Source organism: Elaeis guineensis, chromosome 9 (genome assembly GCF_000442705.2).
Source record: "Elaeis guineensis isolate ETL-2024a chromosome 9, EG11, whole genome shotgun sequence".
NCBI classification, from domain to species: domain Eukaryota; kingdom Viridiplantae; phylum Streptophyta; class Magnoliopsida; order Arecales; family Arecaceae; genus Elaeis; species Elaeis guineensis.
In genome coordinates this window covers 10,002,600-10,026,730 of record NC_026001.2, presented here as the reverse complement: position 1 = coordinate 10,026,730, position 24,131 = coordinate 10,002,600, and the positions used below count along the sequence as shown (strand labels likewise).

General features: G+C 37.5%; 2 protein-coding genes across 2 annotated transcripts in view; both read left to right on the top strand.

Annotated features, from left to right (window-relative positions):
* LOC140850859 (receptor protein-tyrosine kinase CEPR2-like) overlaps positions 1-2,542 on the top strand; it is a 3,269-nt gene extending 727 nt beyond the window's left edge. The window contains exons 2-3 of the mRNA XM_073242998.1: positions 3-1,227; positions 1,866-2,542. Of these exons, the coding sequence (XP_073099099.1) occupies positions 3-1,227; positions 1,866-2,218 (1,578 nt within the window). The 3' untranslated portion in view covers positions 2,219-2,542. The remainder of the gene's footprint in view (positions 1-2; positions 1,228-1,865) is intronic.
* A 14,381-nt stretch (positions 2,543-16,923) lies between these two features.
* Positions 16,924-19,623, top strand: LOC105051895 (serine/threonine-protein kinase-like protein CCR4). Its single transcript, XM_019852775.3, is given in 2 exon segments — positions 16,924-18,549; positions 18,552-19,623. Coding segments are annotated over 2 exon segments (2,403 nt in total). The 5' UTR covers positions 16,924-17,019; the 3' UTR covers positions 19,425-19,623.
* The last annotated feature ends 4,508 nt before the right edge of the window (positions 19,624-24,131 follow it).

The following is a 24,131-nucleotide window of genomic DNA, read 5'->3' as shown; positions in this document are numbered from 1 at the left end:
AGAATAACGATCTTTTTGGTGAGATTCCAGCGGAGATAGGAAAGCTCTCTCAGTTGCAGAAGTTATATGCTTCCAATAATTCTCTCTCGGGTCAAATACCAGCTGAAATTGGAAACCTGAATCAGTTGACATCTCTGCATTTGGAGGATAATGCTCTCACTGGGCCTATACCATCTGAACTTGGTTCATGCAATAGATTGGTAGAGGTTGATCTTGCACAGAATTCATTGAGTGGTAACATTCCAGGAACGCTCTCCCAGTTGGCCTCTCTCAATTCAATTAATCTATCACAGAACTTGATCACCGGTCCTATTCCGGATAGTTTACAAACATTGAAGCTAAGCTCCATTGACTTCTCCAAGAATCAATTAACAGGAAGGGTTCCTCCAGGTCTTCTGATGATTGCTGGAGATGAAGCATTTTCTGGCAATCCCAGTCTATGTATTGATGGAAAGTCGGGAAATGAATGGGATCCTAACTTGGGCATTTGCAAGATGGATAACAGGCACAAGGATATCTTGGGGAAGAAATTGGTTCTTGCGGTGATCATTTTATCAGCTATATTTGTACTTTTAGCTGGATTAGCATTTGTTAGTTATAGGAGCTTCATGCTTGAGGAATCCCAAAAAATGAAGGATCTGGAGGAGTGCATGGACAATGGCTCAAAGTGGAAAGTGGAATCTTTCCAACCACCAGAACTCGATGCAGAAGAGATATGTAACTTGGAAGAGCAAAATTTGATTGGAAGCGGGGGCACAGGTAAAGTTTACAGGTTAGAGCTGAAGAACAAGGGGACGGTTGCAGTGAAGCAATTATGGAAGGGGAATGGAGCAAAAGTTTTGATGGCAGAAATAGATACATTAGGGAAGATCAGGCATAGAAACATACTGAAGCTATACGCCTGCTTGACCAGAGGGGAGCTTAACTTTCTTGTATATGAGTACATGCCTAATGGGAATCTTTATCAAGCTCTTCATCGGGCAATCAAAGGTGGCCAACCAGAGCTGGACTGGAGTAAGCGGTACAAGATTGCCGTCGGAGCAGCAAAGGGGATCATGTATCTTCACCATGACTGTTCACCAGCCATCATACACAGGGATATAAAATCCACCAACATATTGCTGGATGATGAATATGAAGCAAAAATTGCTGACTTTGGGATTGCAAAGATTGCAAAAGAATCAGACTTAAGTTGTTTTGCTGGTACACATGGTTACATTGCCCCTGGTATGTGCTTATTTCATTCTATACTTTTCTGTCCTAAAAAACAGTAGAACTGAAACTTATAGTTGCATTTCATCAAATGTCATTGTTGTCTCATCATCTTGCCCGCATCTTTATAATAACTGCTTCGAAAAGATCTGGTTCACTCATTCGTATCCTCCTTATTTTCTGTTGATTTGGTCTTTCTGGAGTAGTGTTTGCTCTTATTTGGTTGACTTTGTGGTATAGGTCATAGTTGCTGTAGAATGAAGGATTATTGATGATCTAATAAAACGTATAATATGCTTCCATTCTTGATGACCTTAAAAAGATTAACCTACTTGTTCATCACTCTGTATTTTTTTTTCTTTTATTTGCCTTTTACTGAAGCAGAAAAAGGAGGGAAGAAAAATCTTGAACTGCTTTCTTTTTACTTTAACCCATTATTATGTGGTAGAACAACACTACTGGTTTTAAGATTTTGAATAGACGAAAGTTCGTATTTTCTTCTCAATGCTGTGATAGCTTTATTTTAGCTTGTCTGTGGTAATCCATCCTATTTTCACATGCATTCATCTCTCATATTGTTTCTGAATATCTTCAATCTCTTATAAAATCTGTCTTTGAACTTAACAGTCATCCTTGTGTTTATTTTGTTCCAGAGCTTGCATATTCGCTCAAAATAACTGAAAAGAGCGATGTCTATAGTTTCGGTGTTGTCCTGCTAGAATTGCTTACTGGCCATAGTCCCATAGAACCTCAGTTTGGCGAAGGGAAAGATATTGTCTATTGGGTTTCAACACATCTCAATGGCCAGAAGGTTGCAGAAGTTCTCGACCCTATGGTGTCAACTTCTGCAGAAGATGACATGATGAAAGTTTTGAAGATTGCTATTTTGTGTACTACCAAGTTGCCAACTTTGCGTCCTACCATGAGGGAGGTGGTAAAAATGCTTATTGATGCTGATCCTTGCACACCAATTACGAGGGAAAAGAACTATGGTAAGAACTGCTAGTTTTATTGAGCAGAGCCTTTTGTACAACAGTTATAGATGCTTTAGAAAATTTAAGTTGATGTTTAGGCAGTGTAGACCTACGATGTTCATAACTCAATTCAATCTGGGCATGTAATGAAAATTACATGTTCCGAGTAGTCTTGTCTTCAGGTAAGTGGACACATTGAGTTTTCTATCATGTATTGTTAGATGTAACGATTGACTTTTCTGTCTGATGAAAAGCATTCTCATGTAGCTCAAACGTTACCAATTTGTATACCTTCTATGACTATTATATTTGTATACTATACCAAATGAGCTATAATTATTTGTTATCTGGCTCCAGTTATATTTTTTATGTTAGTCCCAGCTCGCACTGACATATATGCAAAAGCTGATAACTGATGAAAATCATTAACAATTTATATTTCTTGAATATCTGATCAGAAAACTTCAGTTTCTTATGAAAATCTACCATATTACTATGTGTATTTGGAAGCAGTGTTTTCAATATAATTTATAACTGTTTACTTCTTGATCTTTAGATTCAGTATCTGCTTCCTCCAAAATTTTCTGTTGGCCTGAATATTGTTAGTGTAGGGAAATATAAATTCTCCAATCGTCAATCAGGCTAGGGAAATATAATTTTAGTAGTGATAAACATTGTTGGGATATGGCACAGCCTGCATATATAGAAAGTAGTTAGCTGATGAACTTGAAAACTGAAGAGAAGACTCTACATACAAAATAAACACCTCATCTCTTGTCCATATCTCTGATTCCATTGTCATCTGAACAACAGTTATCTGATGGTTCTTTCATTTATTTAGGATCAGGTTCTTAATTCAGGAGTCATCCTTCTAGGATGAACTGGTTTCAGTAAAAGTAGGATCTCAGTTGCTCGTTTGCTTGCGATTTAATACGATAATTTGCCACAAGCATCTTAGGAGAATATGTGGTGCTTCCTGCACCTTATGATGCAAAATGATAGCTTGCTAATGCACACAGTTAAGTTTCTCTGCTGAATTCTGTGACTGCACGGCGCTCGTCTAGCTTTGATTCATTAGGCCCATCAGGCTTATTTGGGTCCATGCAAGCCTGATCATGGTCTTGTCCCCAAGTCTCTTTAACCTAGGGATGTTAGTGGATTGAAAAAAATCCAAAATCCAAACCGATCCAAACCAAACTAGAGGATTGGATCAGACTTTTGGATTTTGATTTTGGATTTAGAGTTAATTTTTAAAAATTTGGAATTTTGGACTTGGATTTAGATTTAATGTTATAAAATTCAAATCCAATCCAAAGTCGAAACTATAGGTTCAAACCAAATCCAATCCATTCTTCTAATTTGGACTTTTGGATTTTACATATGTGTGTATGTTTCAAATTTAGTTTTTTTTAAATGTTATGGGACTTATTATATTTTGATGATGTAGTTTTTCTTGAAAATCTAGAACTTGTATTTTTGATATGATGCTATTATAGCACGACTTTAAGATTCTTGATATTAAAATTTATATTTTTTATTTCTTATCTATCATTATTATAATATTAATTCTTAGATGTAGGACGGTATTATAGAATACCTATAAGTAGTATATATTTCGAATTTATATAATTTACTTTTGAATTATGATCTAAATTGCAGTCTAATATATATAAAAGTCTAAAAATTCAGTCCAATCCAATTCGAACTTTTCAGATTGGCTTGAACTAGTAGAATATTTGGTTCGATTTTAAAGTTAGATTTTCAAATTCAAAATATTTCGGATTGGAGTTAGATTTAGGTATAATCCAATCCAATCTATTTACATCTGTACTAATTTAATCTTATTTGGCATGATTATGTATGAAATTCAAAAATTGCTTCCTTTTGATGTTTTTTTATGTCCCGTGTAGCTATGCCCGACGTATCGGAACTTCTTATTTAGTTAGATTCTTATGTCCTAATTGAAGCATGGGCTCGCTTCGGGAAGGTTCTCACTGGTCATAGTAAGACTAACTTGTAACCCGCATGGTCTGTGGGGTATGTTTTTTTTTTCTTTTCATTTTTTCTTTTTGTTTTTCAGGCAATATGGAGGAAGTGGGACACTTCTCCTGATTTATTGAAATTGAGTGAAGTATTTGGTACATTGAAGTGTGTGTGTATATATATATATATATATATATATATATATATATATATATATATATATATATATATATATATATATATATATTTGATTTAAATATGCTTATATTTGATATGTTTATTTAAAGTATTGTTGCGGCCAATCCCCTCGTCGCCTGGTCGCCGGGAACGAGCGCCTGCAAAAGAAAGTCCATGCTGATCGGAGGCGGCTCCGGCGGGGACCCTCCGACGGTCAAGTCAGAGAGGAGACTAGGCAACAGTAAAAAGGAGACAAGGAGCTCTATGGGGAGAGGGAGAGAGAGAGAGGGAGAGCCTGAGCATTTTTCCTGGAGCCCCCCTCTAGCACTGTTGCCTTCCCCGATTTATAGTAGGAGGTGGTATGGCCTCGCCGTCGGTGATGTAGACAACTAGAGGATTGTCAAATCGTCGGAAGTTGTCATGTCGTTGACAAAGTTGACAGGTCCTAGGAATTAATTCTCGTCGTTAGCAGGACAGCACCCCAGACTTCCTGGCAGGATAATGCCCCCTGGCGCTCGTACGGCGTTTACTTGATGAGACTGCAGCCCACGCCGCTCATCCGGCGTTCAGGAGGGCCTGTAGAGGTGGGACGTCAGCCACCCAAACTGGTAGTGAGTCGTCGGCGTCCCATCCGGTGGGAAGTCAGTGACGGGGGGTCGGCTCTTAGGCGATCGAAGGCGACGTGGGGCCGCTAGGCCGATCCGTTCCGATCGGGGCACAATCGGTAGTCGCTGTCGGTGTCGTCCGCCGTCGGTCGGAAAAAGTCGGTCGGCCGGATGGAGTCGGTCGGTCGGAAAAAGTCGGTCGGCCGGATGGAGTCGGTCGGACCGGATGGAGTCAGTAGTCGCTGTCGGTGTCGTCCGCCGTCGGTCGGGAGGAGTCGGTCGGCCGAACGGAGTCGGTCGGTCGGTATATCCCAACAAGTATGATAGAAAATGAAATTATTCTATATATACTTTAATTTTTTCAAAGGAAAAAAAAAATGTTGGAGACCGCTTGCTTTTGATAGAAATGGTACTCTACTTCGTTAGAATAGTATAATGCATTATATAATTGTTTAGTGTCGTTGGACTGGTAGGAAATTTGATGATTGATGTATCTGGGGGAGTATCTTCGTGAGAAGATAAAAACTTGAACCTACTTCTTCTAAATTATCAAGAATTCTTATAGTTATATATAATAAAATTTTGATCCTTGGAGAAACGAAGATGAGAAATGATAATACCAACTAAAAATGGATGCCAAAAGCCAACCTATTAACAACTGAAATTGGCATAGGAACGGATTCGCTGATATGACATCCAAAAGAAGCTTGTAAATTGAGAAAATAGAAAGTTCTATTATTTTGACCTTACTCCATAACCAATATCGTGAAAAAAAAAAAATAGTCGTTCTTTTGCACGAAATTACAATCCAAACCCTAGATGATAACAGGATGGAGCCCAATCGTGCACATGACATTATCTCATATAATGCATGTAAACTATTCTATTAACTCCATCATTTTTCTGTTCACATCTGTCTCATAAGGTACGTCTTTCCATACGTATAAACTATTTATTCTAACATATTTATATATATTCCTACGTGGGAGTAGAATCGGTCGTCAAAATAATTTGAACGGGCTCACCTAGCAAAAGTTGATGGTAGTTATGCTGCCACATATAAATTCCTATGCGTTTGTCAGAAGATAATTTTGCCCACCTTCCTCACAGGCACTACTCTCTCCAGTCCAGGTTCTTTGAGGGCTCGTTTGGTTCCTAAAAATTATTTTCTGAAAAATAATTTTTTAAAAATATATTTTTAATATATTTAATTAATTATAAAAAAATAATTTATTATAAAATAATTTATATTTGTTCGGATATTTATTTTTTCAAAAAAATATATAATATCTATTATATCATTTATAGATATAAGATCATACTTTTTTATCTTAAACTTTATATAAATATTAATATTATATTTATTTTAATATAAATATAATATTAAGATATTATAATATAACATTAAATTATAATAATTTATTATATTAATATAATATTAATATTTTAATATAATAAAATGATTAATATAGATATAAATATAATATTAAATATAAATAAAAATATTATATTCATATAAATATTAAATATTATAATATTAATATAAATATTATGTTATATTATATAAATATTAAAATAATATTAATAATATATTATATTATTATTTATATTCTATCTTAATCATCTATTGATATTTTAAAAAATTTTAGTCGTAGATTTTTAAAAAATATTTATTAAAAAAAAATATATCATCAATTTTTATTTCATAAAAAATATCAAATTTTATCTCTCGATGATTTTTTATTTTTCATAAAATATGGATGTGCCTTTTGGTTGAATTTTTTTTATTTTTTTTAATTTTAATCAAATAAAAAAAAATTTCTCCACTTTTCCGAACTGTCTTTGCCTCTTTCAAAATTATTTTTAAAAATTATTTTTAAAAATATATTTTTGATATATTTAATTAATTATAAAAAAATAATTTATTATAAAATAATTTATGTTTGTTCGGACATTTATTTTTTCAAAAAAAATATATAAGATCATGCTTTTTGATCTTAAACTTTATATAAATATAAATATTATATTTATTTTAATACAAATATAATATTAATATATTATAATATAACATTAAATTATAATAATTTATTATATTAATATAATATTAATATTTTAATATAATAAATTGATTAATATAGATATAAGTATAATATTAATAAAAATAAAAATATTATATTCATATAAATATTAAATATAATAAATATTATAATATTAATATAAATATTATATTATATTATATAAATATTAAGATAATATTAATATTATATTATATTATTATTTATATTTTATCTTAATCATCTATTGATATTTTAAAAAATTTTAGTTGTAAATTTTTAAAAAATATTTATTGACAAAAATTTATCATTAATTTTTATTTTATAAAAAATGTCAAACTCTATCTTTTGATGATTTTTTATTTTTCATAAAATGTGGATGTGTCTTTTGGTTGAAATTTTTATTTTATTTTTTTTTATTTTAATCAAATAAAAAAAAAATTCTCCACTTCTCCGAACTGTCTTTGCCTCTTTCATTTCTCGTGAACCAAATGGATATTAAAGGTTTGACAATTGACAACTTTGGACGGAGAATATAAAAAACATGTTTGACAGTGACTTGGCCTCGAATGGAGCTGACTGATTATCGATGATCTAAGATCACAACCGTCCATTTGACGAACTCCCAATCCTACGTGTTTTATGCATTAAGTCCCGTCACATTTACGTGGAACGTCGCAGCAGAAAGCTGGTGGAAACTGAAAGCATGATCGTCTAATCACGCCGTTGATCACGTGGACCATTCCAGTGTCACGCCATCAGCGTAACTGCCGCTGGGACGGACACGGCTACAAAGTTTGTAGCCTGGGGACCTGGGCAATGAATGCCTGTACGGCGATTCGACGCGGCACAGCTGGCATGATGGGATGGGGGAAATTAGAGTATTTTACTTAAATAATATAAATAATTTTTTTACTCAAATAATATATTTTTAAATTTTTTAATTATTATTATAAATAATATTTTTTAAAGCATCATCGAACATTCGTTTTTGAAAACTTTGCTTTTGATGGGAGACGGAAATCGGATGGACAATATCGATGTAATGATATTTTTGAAAGCACCATTTTAAATGGTGCTTTCAAAAACACCATCTACGATGACAGCTTCAAATTATTTTTTTTATTTTTTTAATTTCATATAGATCATGAAAGAGTTGTTAATTTGATTAAAAAAATATTATTTAAAATATTATTTTTTAAATAAAAAATATTATTAAAATAATATTTTTATTTTTATATTAATTTAATAAATAAATTTAAAAATATATTATTTGAATAAAAAAATTATTATATTATTTAAGTAAAATATATGAAAAAATTTATCGTAGACTGTAAATATTTTGTTAATTAAAAAGAGAGTAAATACATGTTTTTGTTGTTGCTGTACGTAAAATGCAGGAATCCGACATGCTCCTTCTTAATTAATAAATTATTAGTGGTCCATGATAAATCCGATCGAGTCCATAATATTTTCATCCTGGGGAGTAGTGAGGCTTCGTTGGGGCACTAAATACAAAAAGTGGGAACGAAGGAGTATGGTGCGGACACTAGAGCCATCAAAAATCGGCAAAATAATTTAAATTCGATTTGGATCGAAGAAACCTCATTAGATTGATTCTACTTCAGTTATTTATTTTCAGTCAATAAATTTTTAATGCATTTAGCTTTGGGTCCATATAAGAGCTACCACTCTCCACATGCCAAGAGAAGAAATATGCATGCCAGTGTGTGCCGTGCTCATGCCAAGTTGTGTCAAGCATCAAGCACCCACATAGAGTTCCATTTCTTCCCTAAAATTTCTTAAGAGTTTTTGGCTACTTACTTATTTTGTTAAGGGCTGATTTCTTTCCCATGATAGATTATTTTATCACATATAATGCTTTACTTTTTTGTGGAGGGTTGATTTCTTCCTTGTAAAAGATAAGAGATTCCTAAAGAAACAAGATCCTTAGAGTCCTATATAAATCCTTGTATCTTTCATGAAGAGGATAATGAATAATTTTACAAACTCTACAAATACTTGTGTTAATCGCTCTGAGAGAGAGAGGATGTAAGACCCAAAATCGCCTCACAAGAAGAGGGTGTGAGGCTTACTTTCTATCCTACTCCTACTTAAGATCCAGTGTTCCTGCGACTCTGATTCGACTCCACCATCTACCCATGCAAGTCTATTCTGCCAAGAAAAGATCTGTCTCCTCCAGAATTTTTATCTATCGTGCTAAAAGGGAGTGATTTCTTATTCTACAGATCATATGCTGTCAAGGACCTTTGTTCCTTAACAGTTGATCTTTGATTTTTTTTTTTTAATCCGATGTTGGTAAAGACCTAGTTCTTTATCGATAGATCAGTTTGGTTAAAAGATTAAGAGCTCTAATCAGAGTAGTTTCTTAACTACCACGATCCGGATTCTTATCATTTTTTTGGATTTTTCTCACAGATTTAATATTTTATTTTCTCTTGTTCTATTCATATTTCTTTTTGCATTTACTCGTGAGCATGTTTAATTTCTGCTATCTGTTTATGAAATTCTCTATTGCTAGTTGTTTACTGATCTCTCGAATGGCATTCGTCTGTATCATTTAGATTGATCTCGCTTCAGTCTCGTATCAATCAATCATGCATCCTGAGCAGAGTATAGACAACTATACTGTCTGTCCTGAGAATAATGAGCTCCTGATCGGACGTGATTTATTGTTGATGAATAAAAGAGAGCTTGATCATTAGGATTGATTTTTTTTTTCTCTCTTTTTTAGGATTATCTCGCATCAGAGTAAAATGATTTGAAGTGGACACATGGCTGCTCGCAGAGAGAAATAGATCGGAGTGGTGAATAGAATGACATGAAAGGATATGTGGCCTATACTTGTCTTTTTCTTTTGGTAAAACCCTATACTGTTGTTTTTGAACGAAGGTAAAACCCTAATACTTGTCTTTATAGTTTGCAAACGGAAAGCTCTATCCATACAGAGCTTCATGCATGCATGCTTGCCATGAAAAGATCCAACAGTTCATGAAAAAAATAAAAGCAAACAGAAAAAAATTAACGCATGAGCGATGAGGTTTCTATCGAATGAAAAGTTAGGATACGTTTGATTATATTTTTTTTAATTTTTAATTTTTAAAAAATATTTTTTATTATTTTTATTTTTATTATTGAATAAAAATAAAAAAATTAAAAGATATGTTTGGTAATTACGTTACTGTAAAGCAAAAAGTAATATTTGAGAATAACAGGTGAAGAGCTCGATGAAGAAGAAAGATTTGGAAAGGAAGGAAGAAGGGGTGGAGAGGTGAAGAATTCGATCAAGGAAAAGGGTTCGGGCTCTTTACTTTTTGATTTGGTATTTTAGATGTAGAGAAGCAAAAAAAGCAGAAAAATAAGTTTTGAAAAATAAAAAAATTTTATTTTGTATATAAAATAATTATTTTGATTATTTTGATTTTTACTTTTCAGGATGTTACCATATTATTTTTAAATTTTTATTTTTTAAAAATTAAAAAATAAAAAAATACTTTTTTAATGGCTAACCAAATGTACTCTTATATTTTGAAAATTTTCAAAAGCATTAAAAGAGATGAACAAGGAGAATAAATTTTTTAAATTTTAGAAAATTTATAAGCTTGCAACAATACTTGTGAAGAGAGCTAAGATGTGATGGTAGAATGGCAACGGATTGAATCGGTCTATATCCGTATCCGCTCTACAAGTAAAAATTATATATTAGAAATTGAATCTAAATCATTAATTTTAATTTGATTTGGATCAATTTTTTTCAAATATAATTTAATTTTGATTTAAATATTTTAAAAATTAAAAAAAAAATCATTATTTAAGGCTTATCCTAAGAGCTTATATGCCTTGACATGTTAGGCCTAGACTGGCAAAAGGGAAATGTGTACAAAGTTTTGTTTTTAGATATTCTTTTGTAAAGAATGAAGAATGCGATTTAGCATTAATCTTGTTGGGTACCATAAGTCCATTTTGCTTGTTTTCTGCGATGATTAAAGACTTCAAATCTAAATGTAGCACAAAATTGGTACTGAAAATCATATCAGTGCAATACCACTTTAGTATGGTACAATATATATCTCACAAATGATTTAGTATGGTATGCTATAACATCATCCCATATGGAGATTGGCTCCTAATAATTTTTTTCTCACTCCTAGCTATGAAAACTTTAATGGTACAGATTGGCTTCTATTTTTTTTTTCCCTTTACTCCTGGCTAAGAAAAATCTGATGGTATGGGCTGGTACCGCATGGTGCAAGGTGGTTTTGCTCGGCTTTGACCAGCTCGGAACCGGTGACTGGCTCGTATACCAAACAGAAATACGGTATTATACCAGTATACTATTTGCACGATATACGGTGCGGTAGGTACAGGATAGTACGGAAGAACTTTGACTTTGTTCTTTGTCCAGAACAAGGAAGGCAGCAAATTTTAACGGTCAGTGACTAAAATCTAACTTTAATGGGTAGTAAATACTTAACCGTCTAGTTGATAGCTCATAGCCAACGACGGAAGACCATAGAGAACGGCCATTTGTCAGACAAGCGATAAGAAGTATGGGATTGAATGAAGCAAGAAATGCAGCAGGGAGACACATGAAATGCATAACATTTTTGTAGCTTTCTCTTTTTGATACTTAATTGGCCGGGTAGAATTGTTTGATAGCAGCTCCGCAAGATGTAATTTTCTAAAGGTGACATTGCCGGAATCTTTCCACCTGCAAGTTGATACTGTCCATTATTTTATACCTTTCAAATTATTTATATGAAATTTTTTATGTTATAATTTGCTTAAATTATTCATAGGAATAGGTGGCGGATGCCAATGCATGTGATGCTTTCAATTATTCAATGGAGCTTGATGAGATCGCCATTTAAATAATAATGTATGATTTATAGCTGCAATCGAATTCATGGGAGGTGCAAACAAGGAGATGCTTTGGTGCACATGTGAGTCACATTAGGCCGAGCAGCGCACGTGTGTGGTGTAAAACACATTTTTCTTCTTGATCCAAACAAGCATAGGTAAATAACAAAAATATAAAAGCATCAAAAAAAAATTATCTCTTTTCAATATGAAATTAAATTCATAATCAAAACTTTAAGAATTTTTGGAAGAAAAAAATATTTTGAATTTTTCTCAAAAACTCTAACAATGTTATCATATGCACACCCTTCGTAGCCTCCTATAACAAGAAAATAGAATAAAATAAAATAAAACTCACAGGTCCTTGGTTCAAGCAGACGTCGAAGCCAGTTACGAAGATGCTAGCAAACACAACTAGGTTGTTTTCAATTCTTAGCCATACTATACGACAATGCAAGGTTCATCTCGAACTGATGGTCCAATGTTGACAAGATTCCTTAATGTATTTAAACAAATCCACTTGTAGCCAAAAATAAATAATAATAAATAAATAAACAAGTCCACGAATGATTTGGACTTGGATGCAAATCTTCCTTCACGTTCCCTGGCCAAATCCAATTATTAGTATGTTAAAAACAAAGGCAGGTTTTCTCACTCAACAAGGAAAACATTTATGTAGGTGGTGTCACAAATTTCCAAAATCTCTGCCTGCCCACCTTGGACTCCAAGTTGGCCACCATGATCATAGGAGTGATTAATTAATGGGTTAAGGTCTGATCGAGAAGGAATATCCAGATGAAAGGACAAAATAAAAAAGAGAGCAATACGCATGCTTTCATGCATGTTGCTTCGTGGTTTGATTGATCTGCCAAATGAAAGGTGGACCTGGTTATCACATATATAAAGAAAAGGGAGTTTGATATTGAGATTTGAGAGTGCAAAACAAAGTTTTTAACTTCTGATTTGGTTGACCTTGGTGAATGGTCTTTGGCCAACATAATCTTTGAGTGAAGTACACGGCAGGGTTGGCGGGCGAGGCCATCACGCAAGTTGTTCCAAGCTGGTGTCTTTTTGTTAGATGGCTTCTCTGGGAAGAAAAGTGTTCGACAATTTGTAGTTTGAAGTTCCAATAATAACAATCTAAGTAGCTTAATCAGCTTATGAAGGGCTTGTTTATCTGGGAGTTTATACGTTAAACTTTTTTTTTTTGATATATTAATCTTTTATAAAGAAATTCTTGTTTAAATGCAACTTGTCGAAAATTCTGTATAGATTACTTCCTTTCATCGGTCGATCTAGTCACAATACTACATCAGCACGTCAATTCTAATTTGTCAAGTGAAGGACAAAGCTTCATTAGGAACTTGAAATCATGTCATGATGAGAGTTTATGATTTTGTTTATAACTCCACAACATGTGTCTGTTAACAGTAAGTGCCAATCAGCAAAATCGAGTCGTCATTGGCTAGAATCATGCATAGTTTTTGAATAACGACACGCCAATCTTCACACTTTCTTTGGATTATTTAGGCATTACAAGAATTATATGTGGTCATGTCATCGTTTGAAATCTCCGTATCCAATTTCTTATATTATTGAAAATGATGCAATTATATATTTTTTATCGAAATAAATTTGGGGAAAAAAATGCAGCTACATAGGTCTCTGACCCTTATGGACAAAAATTTTGATGATAGAAGGGGAGAATTGATTAAATATTTTGGCTGTATGTACATTTCAAGCCGGTACTCTCCTAGCTATCTTTATATTTTAGAACAATCATATTTGGTTAAAGTCTCCAACCAATCTACTGACTAGCCATAGACCAACGTTAATTACTCAAAGAATCGGACATGCTTCATTTGTTTAAATCACATTTTTCCTTTGCCATCTTGTTTGATTACTAAAACTACTAGTGGGATCACATAGATGGAAAGTTGATGATTTTACTTCTAATGACCAGATAAAAGAATGAGCCAAAGAAGTAAGATCCAGAGCAATGCCTTAAACAACTACAAAAAAAAATCCTAAAAGAAAATATGATTGCAGTCACCAAAGATTAGAGTAGTCTAGCCTAGGAGGATGAGGAGAATATCTTTTTTGTAAAGTAAACTTTAATTTCTTCATTGAGAATAATATATTATATGAACTAAAATTCTAAGTGGCAGCCAAAATATAGTGCCAAGAAGAAGCTTCAGTACCACTTGTTGATTAGTGCTTAATTTACACCAATAATATGTCCATCTAATGAATTATACTAACCTCGTATTACATGGCATGCTAACTATGAAAGGCTTTTTCTAGACGCCAACTGGGATCCATAGTTTACCACCAACCAAAAGAAAAGACCAACAGCAGTCGCCAACACAATGATGTTCCCATCATGGACGTCAATTTGTCAATGGCTGCCGTTCAAACACTTCTTTCTCCAGTCATCGATTTAATTAGAAGTAGACAAACTTTTCAAACTCTTCCATCAAAGACGCTCTGCCCCACCCCCTTAGACACAAAAAAAAAAAAAAATTAAAAGGCTGTATCCCATGAATTCTCTCAGTTATTTTCACTGAGTTGTTGTTATGATTAGACATATAAATCATCTTATGTCATCTTTGAAATTTTCTGATTTCTCCTTTCCTATATTGCTTCTTTTCAAAGAAAAATATTTATCAAAACTAGGTAGAGGAAATTGATGTCCTCTGCCATTCCTATTTTGGACCTTCATAGGACATGTTATGGGTATATATATTGGTAGTCAAAAATATATAGTTAGCCTAAGGTTGTATGTTGCTATTACAATGCTATAGAAGGTAAAATATGTACGGCTCCATATGCTATGAATATAGAGGCAATACCCTCTTGCTGGTTGCTATAATTTATTTTTCTTATAAAAATGTTATAATTTGATTTATATTACATTATATAGATAATATAATTTTTATTAGTGTTCAAGTAATTAGAGTAAGAGTATTCCAAGTGAAGGATCTTTTAGCTAGCTTTTGATTTTTCGGGGCCTGTCCTCCGAAAAGATCAATCTTTGAATTGCAATAGTAGAGCACCTAATTAGATTAATTGTTTGACGCTCGACTTGGTATTCAATTACTTGTTTGGTTAGGAAGTAATAATTTTGTCCTTGTTGGTGAAATAAATGAAATGACCTTGGGACAAAAACGGATGGATAAATTGTAATAAGATACATCATGTTATTTTAATGGAATGGTTTTAACCATAGATTAAATCAAATAAGATCTTGTCAATCTCTGCAAAATATCATTTTCTTTTCCACCATCTCTCCCCTTTAATTTGGAGCTAACAATATTGTTGACATGATAGGGTTAATCCGGATGGCAAGGGTTTTGAAACATTTTACACTTTCCTCCAACCAAATAGGACTAGATATGATAAAATAGCTTTGTCCTGTCCAACTAACATCAATTTTTGATGCTTATGGTCAAATGCATGACTTCCTACTTCACAATCTAACTTTTCTTTTTCTTCTTCTTCTTTTTTTTAAAACCTCCATTCTTGACAACTCAATCTACAGTAGAATGGACTTGGTATTTTTTAACCTCCACCACACAAACATCAGTGTACTCAAAAGAAGGCTTCTGTAATTCATAAATTCTATTTCCGGATATGTAATGTTAAAAGTTTAATTACATGAAACATGGCTTGCTCATATTTCTTGAAATTTTTATAAAACTCACTTATCATTTTATTATTCAGGACCAATTCAAATATATGAGCCATGGATGCATATTTGCTGATAGATTCATCAAAAGAAATCATGTGAGCAAAATCATAAAGGCTGCTAAATTATTTTGATTTGACAAAAACATCCTAACTTTTCTTTCCACTAAAACAGACTTTTTGGTACATATATAAATATAAAAAAAGAAAAGAAAAGAAAAGGAAAGCAGACGCAGGGACTTAAAGTAGGAAAGAGAATGAGATGAGTCTCCCTTTCGCCCCTCCCTCCAAGCCATCTTGCCTGGCCCGTACCCCTTTCCACGCAATTAGGTGTCAAAAGACTCAAGTTTAGTTTACACCCATCAGTGGTGATTATGGCAAAACTGGAAATGAAAATTGGTCAAAGTTTTGATTGGGTTGTTACCACATTGTGTTAAGTTACGGCTTACGTGGCTAATCATACAAATTAGATTGTTATATTATAAATTTCTATGGTACCTCTTTTATATATATATATATATATATATATATATATATATATATATATTTTTTTTTTTTTTTTTTTTGAGATATTTTACATGCTAATTCTCATGGATATATGAATGTAAAAATTATACAATACTAATATATTAACTTACGCAATGCACAGAATTTTTTTTTTTTTTTAATTTCAAACCTTCACAAGTCCTCACCTATCTCCTTCAATTCCCCGCTGCCATTGTCGTCGGTTTTTGCGTTGCCTTCCTCTCATTATCGTCTTTATCATTTAATTTTTCTCAAGTGCTTTCTTTCCCACAGATCACTAAAAAAAAGAACTAACCATCTCCTGTTCTCCTCGTTGTCATCTCCCGAAAGTTTCTACCATCGTCTTTCTCTCTATCATCATTAGTATTAGCTTTCCTCCTCAAATCTCCCTCACCTACACCTCGATCTCAACCATCACCTCCACTCCCTCCATCGCTCCTCCTGCCTTGCGAGCTTCCGCTAGCACGAGATTCTGTTAGTTTTCGTGAGCTTTGCTTCAAAGTCTATGATTATTTTCTCTACATGACTTTTTTTTTTTTTTCAAAACCAACGTGTCAAATGGAGTCTCTACCAATACAGAAATTTTTATTTTATTATATATATATATATATATATATATATATATATATATGATATTTATTTTATTATTAAAAAAAAATAAAGAAGGAAGAAAAAAAATACACCAACAGTCTAGCTTGGGTTATCGAATTCAAACGAATCGGTCTTCTGAAGCCGCGTTTACCCCACACCCCAGGCTCGCCACCCAACTCACTCATCACCCGAAACCATCTCATCCCACACAAATAATACATCCAAAGAAAACAGAACAATTTGTTTCCATCCTTCAAACGCCGCTCTGTCCCCCACAGTCCTTGTTACAATGCCATTCCCTATTCCCTCACCCTCCCCTCTTCCTTTCCCATGTCTCTCCCAAACCACTCCCCACCCCTCCTCCTATCACTCCTACTCCTCTTGATCACAATTCCTACCATCTCTTGTCATCTATCCACCATAGCAATCTCCCATGTCTCCAATCAAACCATCGTCTGCGCTCTCCTCCTTTCCCCCAACCCATTCGACCTCAACTGCACCAGCATAGCCAAAAGAGTCCAGCGAAACTACCCCTCCGCCAACAACTCATCCTACACCGCCATCGCCGCCGGCGATGGCTTCCTCTGTGCGCTCGCTTCCATACCATTCCCCGCCGGTACTCTATCCACCATGCGCTGGTGGGAATTCAAGCAACAATCCGGTAACAGTTCCATCCCCGACTCCAAGCGCCTCTACCGGGGGCCTTCTCTCGTCTCCCTCTCCGCCGGCGACACCCATGTCTGTGGCCTCCGAGGCGGCGCCATCCGCAAACTCGACTGCTGGAGATGGCCGCAGCTCCTCGTCCCTCGAGGGCTCAACTTCACCGACATCGCCGTCGGCGCAGATTTCGTCTGTGGATTACTGCCGGCATCCCAACAGATCCAATGCTTTGGAAATGATTCGACCGTTGTAAGCCAGAAGCCCAACGGCTCCTACCTCACACTCGCAGCCGGATCCCGGCACGCGTGCGCCGTCTCCAAGATTGGTGAATTGGTTTGTTGGGGAATCGGAGCTCCGGAAGTGGAGAGAAATCCATTCGAGATCAGCTCATTAGCCTTAGGAGAGAATCGGACTTGTGCTCTGAGTACCAATGGAACAGTGAAATGTTGGGGGGAGAACTCTCAGCTACCAAACGGCCTCTCCAAGTCCCAATTTGTTGCAATTGAAGCCAAAGGCAATGCTCTGTGTGGGGTACTCATGGTCAATTACTCTTTGTTTTGCTGGGGGAATGACATCTTCAAGCCCCATCCCATGGTCTTCAAACGGGTCCTCCCCGGAGCTTGCGTGCGGATGTCCACCTGCTCTTGCGTCCTCGCAGGCTCCGCCAACATCTGCAGCAAGGGCGCCGCCATCTGCGAGCCATGCAGTTCTGCACCCAAAGCTAATCCTTTACCGCCGCTGTCGCCGCCGCCACCTCCAAGGTCTAATTCAACACCACCGCCTCAAAGAAGTAGCGGTAGCAGGAGAAGGCTAGTCTTTATAGTAATTGGCTCCGTCAGCCTCGCCGTCATATTATTGGCAGCCGCCGTATGGTTCATCATTCTCCCAATTTACAGAAACAGTGGCCGAATCCACGACACCGTCGGACTCCATGCCGGAGCAGCAGAGGCGCCGCTGCCGCCGGGCGTGCCGAGTGACCGAATTCGACGGGACATTGCGGAATACTCGAACCCGCTGATCAACCGGCAGCTGAGCATCGGTCACAGCTCAACAATCAAGGAATACCCGTTGGCAGTCCTCCTTGCGGCCACCGACAACTTCTCCGACGACCACAAGATCGGCTCCGGCGGCTTCGGGTCCGTCTACCGTGCAGTGCTCGACGACGGCCGCGTCGTCGCCATCAAGCGCGCCGAGCCGCCCCCCTCCGCCCCACCGACCCCGCCTCCTCCGCCTCCACCTCCCACGCCGACCAACGCCGCCGCCGCGACCGCGACCGGGAAGCTGCCTTCCTCTCCGAGCTGGCTCTCCTCTCCAGAGTCAACCACAAGAACCTCGTCCGGCTCCTCGGCTTCTGCAACCAAAGCGGGGAGCGAGTTCTAGTGTACGAGTTCATGGCCAACGGCACGCTCCATGACCACCTCCACAAGCTCGCCGTCTCGCCCCTGGCCTCGTGGGCGGCGCGGCTGAGGGTGGCGCTCGACGCGGCGCGGGGGATCGAGTACCTCCACGCCTACGCGGTGCCGCCCATCATACACCGGGACATCAAGTCCTCCAACATCCTGCTCGACGCCACGTGGACGGCCAAGGTCGCCGACTTCGGCCTCTCCCTCCTCTCCCCTTCCTCGGACGACGAGGATACACGGGATCCATCGTCTCCACGAGCCGCGGGCACCGTCGGATACATGGACCCCCAATACTACCGGCTTCAGTACCTAACCACCAAGAGCGACGTCTATAGCTTTGGTGTGGTGTTGCTGGAGTTGCTGACCGGGTGCAGAGCGGTACACCGGAATGATGAGAGTGGTACACCGACGAACCTGGTGGAGTACGCTGTACCGCACATTGACGAGGATGATGTCCACCGTGTGATGGACCAGCGGCTGCCGCCGCCGACGCCGAGCGAGATCGAGACGGTGGCGTTCGTGGGCTATTTGGCGGCGGATTGTGTGAGCCCAGACGGGAAGGACCGGCCCACCATGAGCGAGATCGTCGCCGGGCTCGAGCGGGCCATGGCGGCGTGCGCCGGGCAGCCTCAGCCGGTGCTGATGCGGTCCGCCACCGCCCGGTCCTTTTGACACGTGATGCGGAAAATTTCGCGCACGTGTTGTTCGAATATTCTTTTTAAATTTTATTTTTGTGGTAAGATATTTTTTTGTTATAATCGACCAGATTTATTAAAGGTCTGGTTGCTTGGAAGTTGGAAGATGATCCCTAAAAACTGTTTTTTTTTTTCCTGAAAGCATAAAAATTTTCATCTATTTAATTGGTAAAATATTTATTGCAGCAATGTACTTCATTAAGGATCCATTTGGTTGCTTGAAAAGATCATATATATATATATATATATATATATATATATATATAACATTTAGCTAAGTTAAACAACATCCAGAATTAATATCTTTTTTCCTAAAGATTTTTGAACAACCGGAAAACCTTGATGGAGTGGGAGGAGGGAAGGTTGGTACGGTGAGGTGGTTGGAATAAGAGAGACGAAGGGTGGGGTATGCGAAATCTTCTATGTTTTCTTTCACGTAGGTACGTGGGTCCATAAAATTTAAGGCTTAGTTGGATTTGGAGAAGTCTCAACCTCTCCCAAAAAAAGAGAGAGAGAGAGAGAGAGTGAGGGAAGTCTTAAACCCAAGGCATAGGGCAGGGTAGAAGTCTGAACCTAAAGCATGGCGTAGTGGAGCTTTACCCTTATTTTTGAGTTGTATCTTTCGCGCGAAAGAACGATCGATCTTCTTTCCTGACGACGCCCGTCGGATCGCGCTCTGCACAGATCTCGAAGCACTCCGGAATTTCTCGAAGCAACCATTGCGCGATCCAACGGTTGTTCGTTCGAGAGTGGGTGAATCCTTACGTCGCGCGAAAGATACAACCCGGTCCCTCTTTTTGCAAGGTGGGGAGGGGACCCGACCGTCGGTGATCGCGGGCATGGAGGCGACTGTAGCATGGTGTGACACACCTTGGATTATCTCTGGGGCTGCTAACAGGAAACAGGGAATGAGATAGGGATTATGTCTGCTATCCCATAAAAGAAGGGTGCAAGAAAGAATTTTAGAATTACAAGTAATGGATGCGTGAAGGTGGAAGATGGAAGACATAACTGACGGAATATATTGCATTGGTGTTGCAATATTGAGTGTCTTGCAAGTTGACGGCATAAACAATTCAGCACCATTTCTATCATATTACAAACAAGATTGAGAATGGAGTCGTTTTCTTTGTACTTGGAATCTTGCATCTTGTAACAAGATACATTGAGATTATGATATCTCAAAAATAAAAGAAAATTATTGAGACAACGATAAGAATGGAAAGGCATTTGGTATCTTCCTATTGAAGTCATCATTGTTTTTTCCAGCGGCTATAATTCGACAGAAATTGCAGCTTGTTCTCAAGATGCAAATTCTGAATCAAATCATTCAAAAAAAACTATATTGTTTCAGTTTTAAAAACGGTAAGTTGCATGTTTAGATATTTGCATGTTTAAGAGGATGTATTTAGATGTATACAAGATTAAACATGCCAAGAAAATAAATGGAAAATAATTGGCGAGGGTATGTTCATGTGAAGTTGTTCGAGTGAATAAATTTTGATAACCAACAAGAAATGCTACACTACTGTGTGCACAGGCACGTCATGCAATACAAATAGTCATAGTTTTATTGTCGTCTTGACCTAATTCGTAAATAGAACGTGAAAATTCAACTTTCATTATAGTCAATATCAGTCCAAAATAAAATTGAAGAAGGATAAAATATCATATTTTTATTCCACACTGCATACCACATGTTTTGACTCCAGGGTAAACTTTCTTACTCACAGATTTGAGGATTAAAATCCATAATTACGACTATATGTTACTAATGCTGCTCTTTTTGTGTTTGGATGTTTATTGATCCTGTCAATAGTAATTGGATTTAAATTAATTAACACAAGATAAGGACGGCCACACTCTCTTTTCTTCCTCACAGATGATGTGATTAGCATATCCACTTTATTTGACAAAAGTCGTTATCTCATCAATCAATAATTAATGCGAATCTAATACAGTTTGTGGCGAATCCAGGCACAAGATTTTGCTCTCATTTTCATAGATAAATTTCTTGTCCAATTCACATTGAGAAATTATTGTCTACACTGTATGCATCGTGTGGCCGCAACCAATCATGGTAATCACCTTCTATAGGACCCATTTATCATGTATGCGTCTCAATGTATCGTCACAGGAACCAAGTGCCGTGATTGGCTGCGGCCACACTGCATACAGTGCAGTTAAAAAGAAAAAAAATTAGTAACAATAACCTAAGTTTGACAGCTAGCAGGCATTTCAGCTCCTACTTCGGGCCAGTCCAAACCTGGCCTTCCATCCTGTTACTTCTGATGAGGTGAGGAGCTTTGTTACGGCAAGAGAAGACATTGGCAAGCTAAACCATCTTACATAGTTATAGATAACATTAGTTAGAAGGTACATGGAACCACCTTGAGATTAGATTCAAACATATGTTAATGGTTACCTAACTCTTTTATCCAATAGCAAACAGTCGTACAGGCTTTCAGTTTGCAGACACTCTGCTTCAACCTAATCAAAGCGACCGATCATGCTTGTACCCGCTCAGAAATCTTCTACCTCTTAAAATCTAAATCAAGTGCTTGTAATTTATTTCCTAGTATGATTGGTCGAAACATTATGGTTTGCTAACCACACATAGGTTATAATAAAATATGTTTAGTATTGAGTCGTAGAAAACCAAAGCAGGCTATACCAACAACTCCAACCTAACATTTATCACCTGAACGAACCAAGAACGAGCTTTATTTTAAACAAAGCTTTTAGGATATAAGAGGTAAATATGGTGCAGGTCATTAGTGTTAACAGAAGTTAGTCCTTTGGTGCACCATGAAATCCTATTCATGTATGCCAAGAGTTGGTGCTAAGTTTTCTTGGGCAAACCTATGCCGACTGGAGTCCTAATTGCCTCTGGTGTTGTCTAGAAAGTTGAGTTGTTGACTGGTGTTTCATTTTCTTCAGTTATTCTGGATTTTCTTCTACATAATTCCTGAGGTCTGTCTCCAATGCCGAATCGGTAGATAATTTTCATGTTGATGCTAATGTTGAAGTTGGTCATACTTTGATTTTGGGTGATATTTCATGAGGAGTAAGTCAGATGGATCTATCAGTCTTTAACTGCTGACATAAGCATTATTCAATAAAGCTAGGAATTAATAAGCCACCGCAGTTTGACCTAATGTAGAAAGTTCACCTAACATAGCCCGTAGGTTATAACAGAAACAATCTAGCTAAAGCATCATAAATTTCTAGATCAATATACTGCTTTACAAGCCTAACACACGCCCATAAGATATCAAGCTAATTAATTAGTATAGACCTAACCTATCCTTTCCGTCTAGATTTGTTGGGTAGATATCTGCTAGGACACTACCTCCAGATCTTTTCGATACCGCGCAATGCAGCAGGAAAAAAAAGAAATAAAACAAAAATAATCAAATACGTGGATCAGCCAAAAAAAACTCACCTTCACAAGCATTCAAACTTCACCATGAAAAAAAAAATATTACAAGAGAAGATCCATCCTCAATCCTCGTACATCCAATTTCTCCCACAATCCAAAAAGCTCTCTTCTAAGAAGACCTCCTGAAACCCTGGAGTGACTACTGTCCGCTGTTAGGAGCCTCTCTACTCCTTCTCTCTCAACGCCGCATGCTCTCTCTCTTGACGGGTTCGGATTTTTCACATGTGATGAAGCCGCGCGTGATCACCAGGCCACCACCACCCGTCTGTTGAGCATCAGGCCTTTTAAAGGCCTTAAATCAAGTTAGATCCTGTTTAGGAGTCCTAATCAGCCCAAATCAAATAATAAAACCTCCCAAACTTTGGATTGAGATCGCAAGCTACCAGAGCCGTCCATCACGATCGATCCATGGAACAATATCGTGGACCATGAGAAATGCGTGGGAAACACCCACACAGTCCACGTAGTGGGCTGTACACCCTCGGTCCACGTGGACCGGGCTATCAGGCCCCAGGGTGCCCGTGGGCCTGAGTCGCCCGCACGCCCGCGCGCCTGGGCCTAGGGCCCTGAGGCCATGCCCTGCGTGCTCGACCCATGTGCTGCCACCCACCGCCGGCCGTCGGCGGTCCTCCGCCGCACGTTGGTTCCGTGCCACTTCCGGATTCCCGTCCAGCTCCTTTGAGGTGATCTTGATCTCGTTGGACTCCATTTTTTATCGCGGACCTCGCTATGGCTCAATGTGAATCGAATCTGAAGATGTCAAATCCTAACAATCTCCACCTCGACTCGATATTCGTCTCCTCTAACTCCGAGAGCTTCTGGATCTCCCCGCCCCATATCTGGGGCATTCGTCTGCTGATCATCGATGGACAAATATGGGAGTCGAGACAGACCGCTTGATCCATCTCCGTCGTACACTGTGCTCCTCCTGACTTGAGACCTGCTCCGGCATCATCTTGTGGTAATAGGAATCTCACCTTGCGACGTCGCTTCTTGTCCTTCCGAGTCTCCTGTCTCGTGCCCGATCCACCTCACTAGAGCTCCACCTCACTTGGGCTCCACCTGGTCCTAAGCTCCACCTTGCACTGGGCTCCCGCAGTAATAATGTCCTCTCCTTCCTTCTTTCCCTCCAGAAAATCCTATCGCCATAGTACCTTCAGGATTCTCCACCAGCTATCGTCCTGTAGCCTCTCGAATCCAGTCTGCTCAGTGAGATAAGATTCCGTCTGAAATCGGTATATA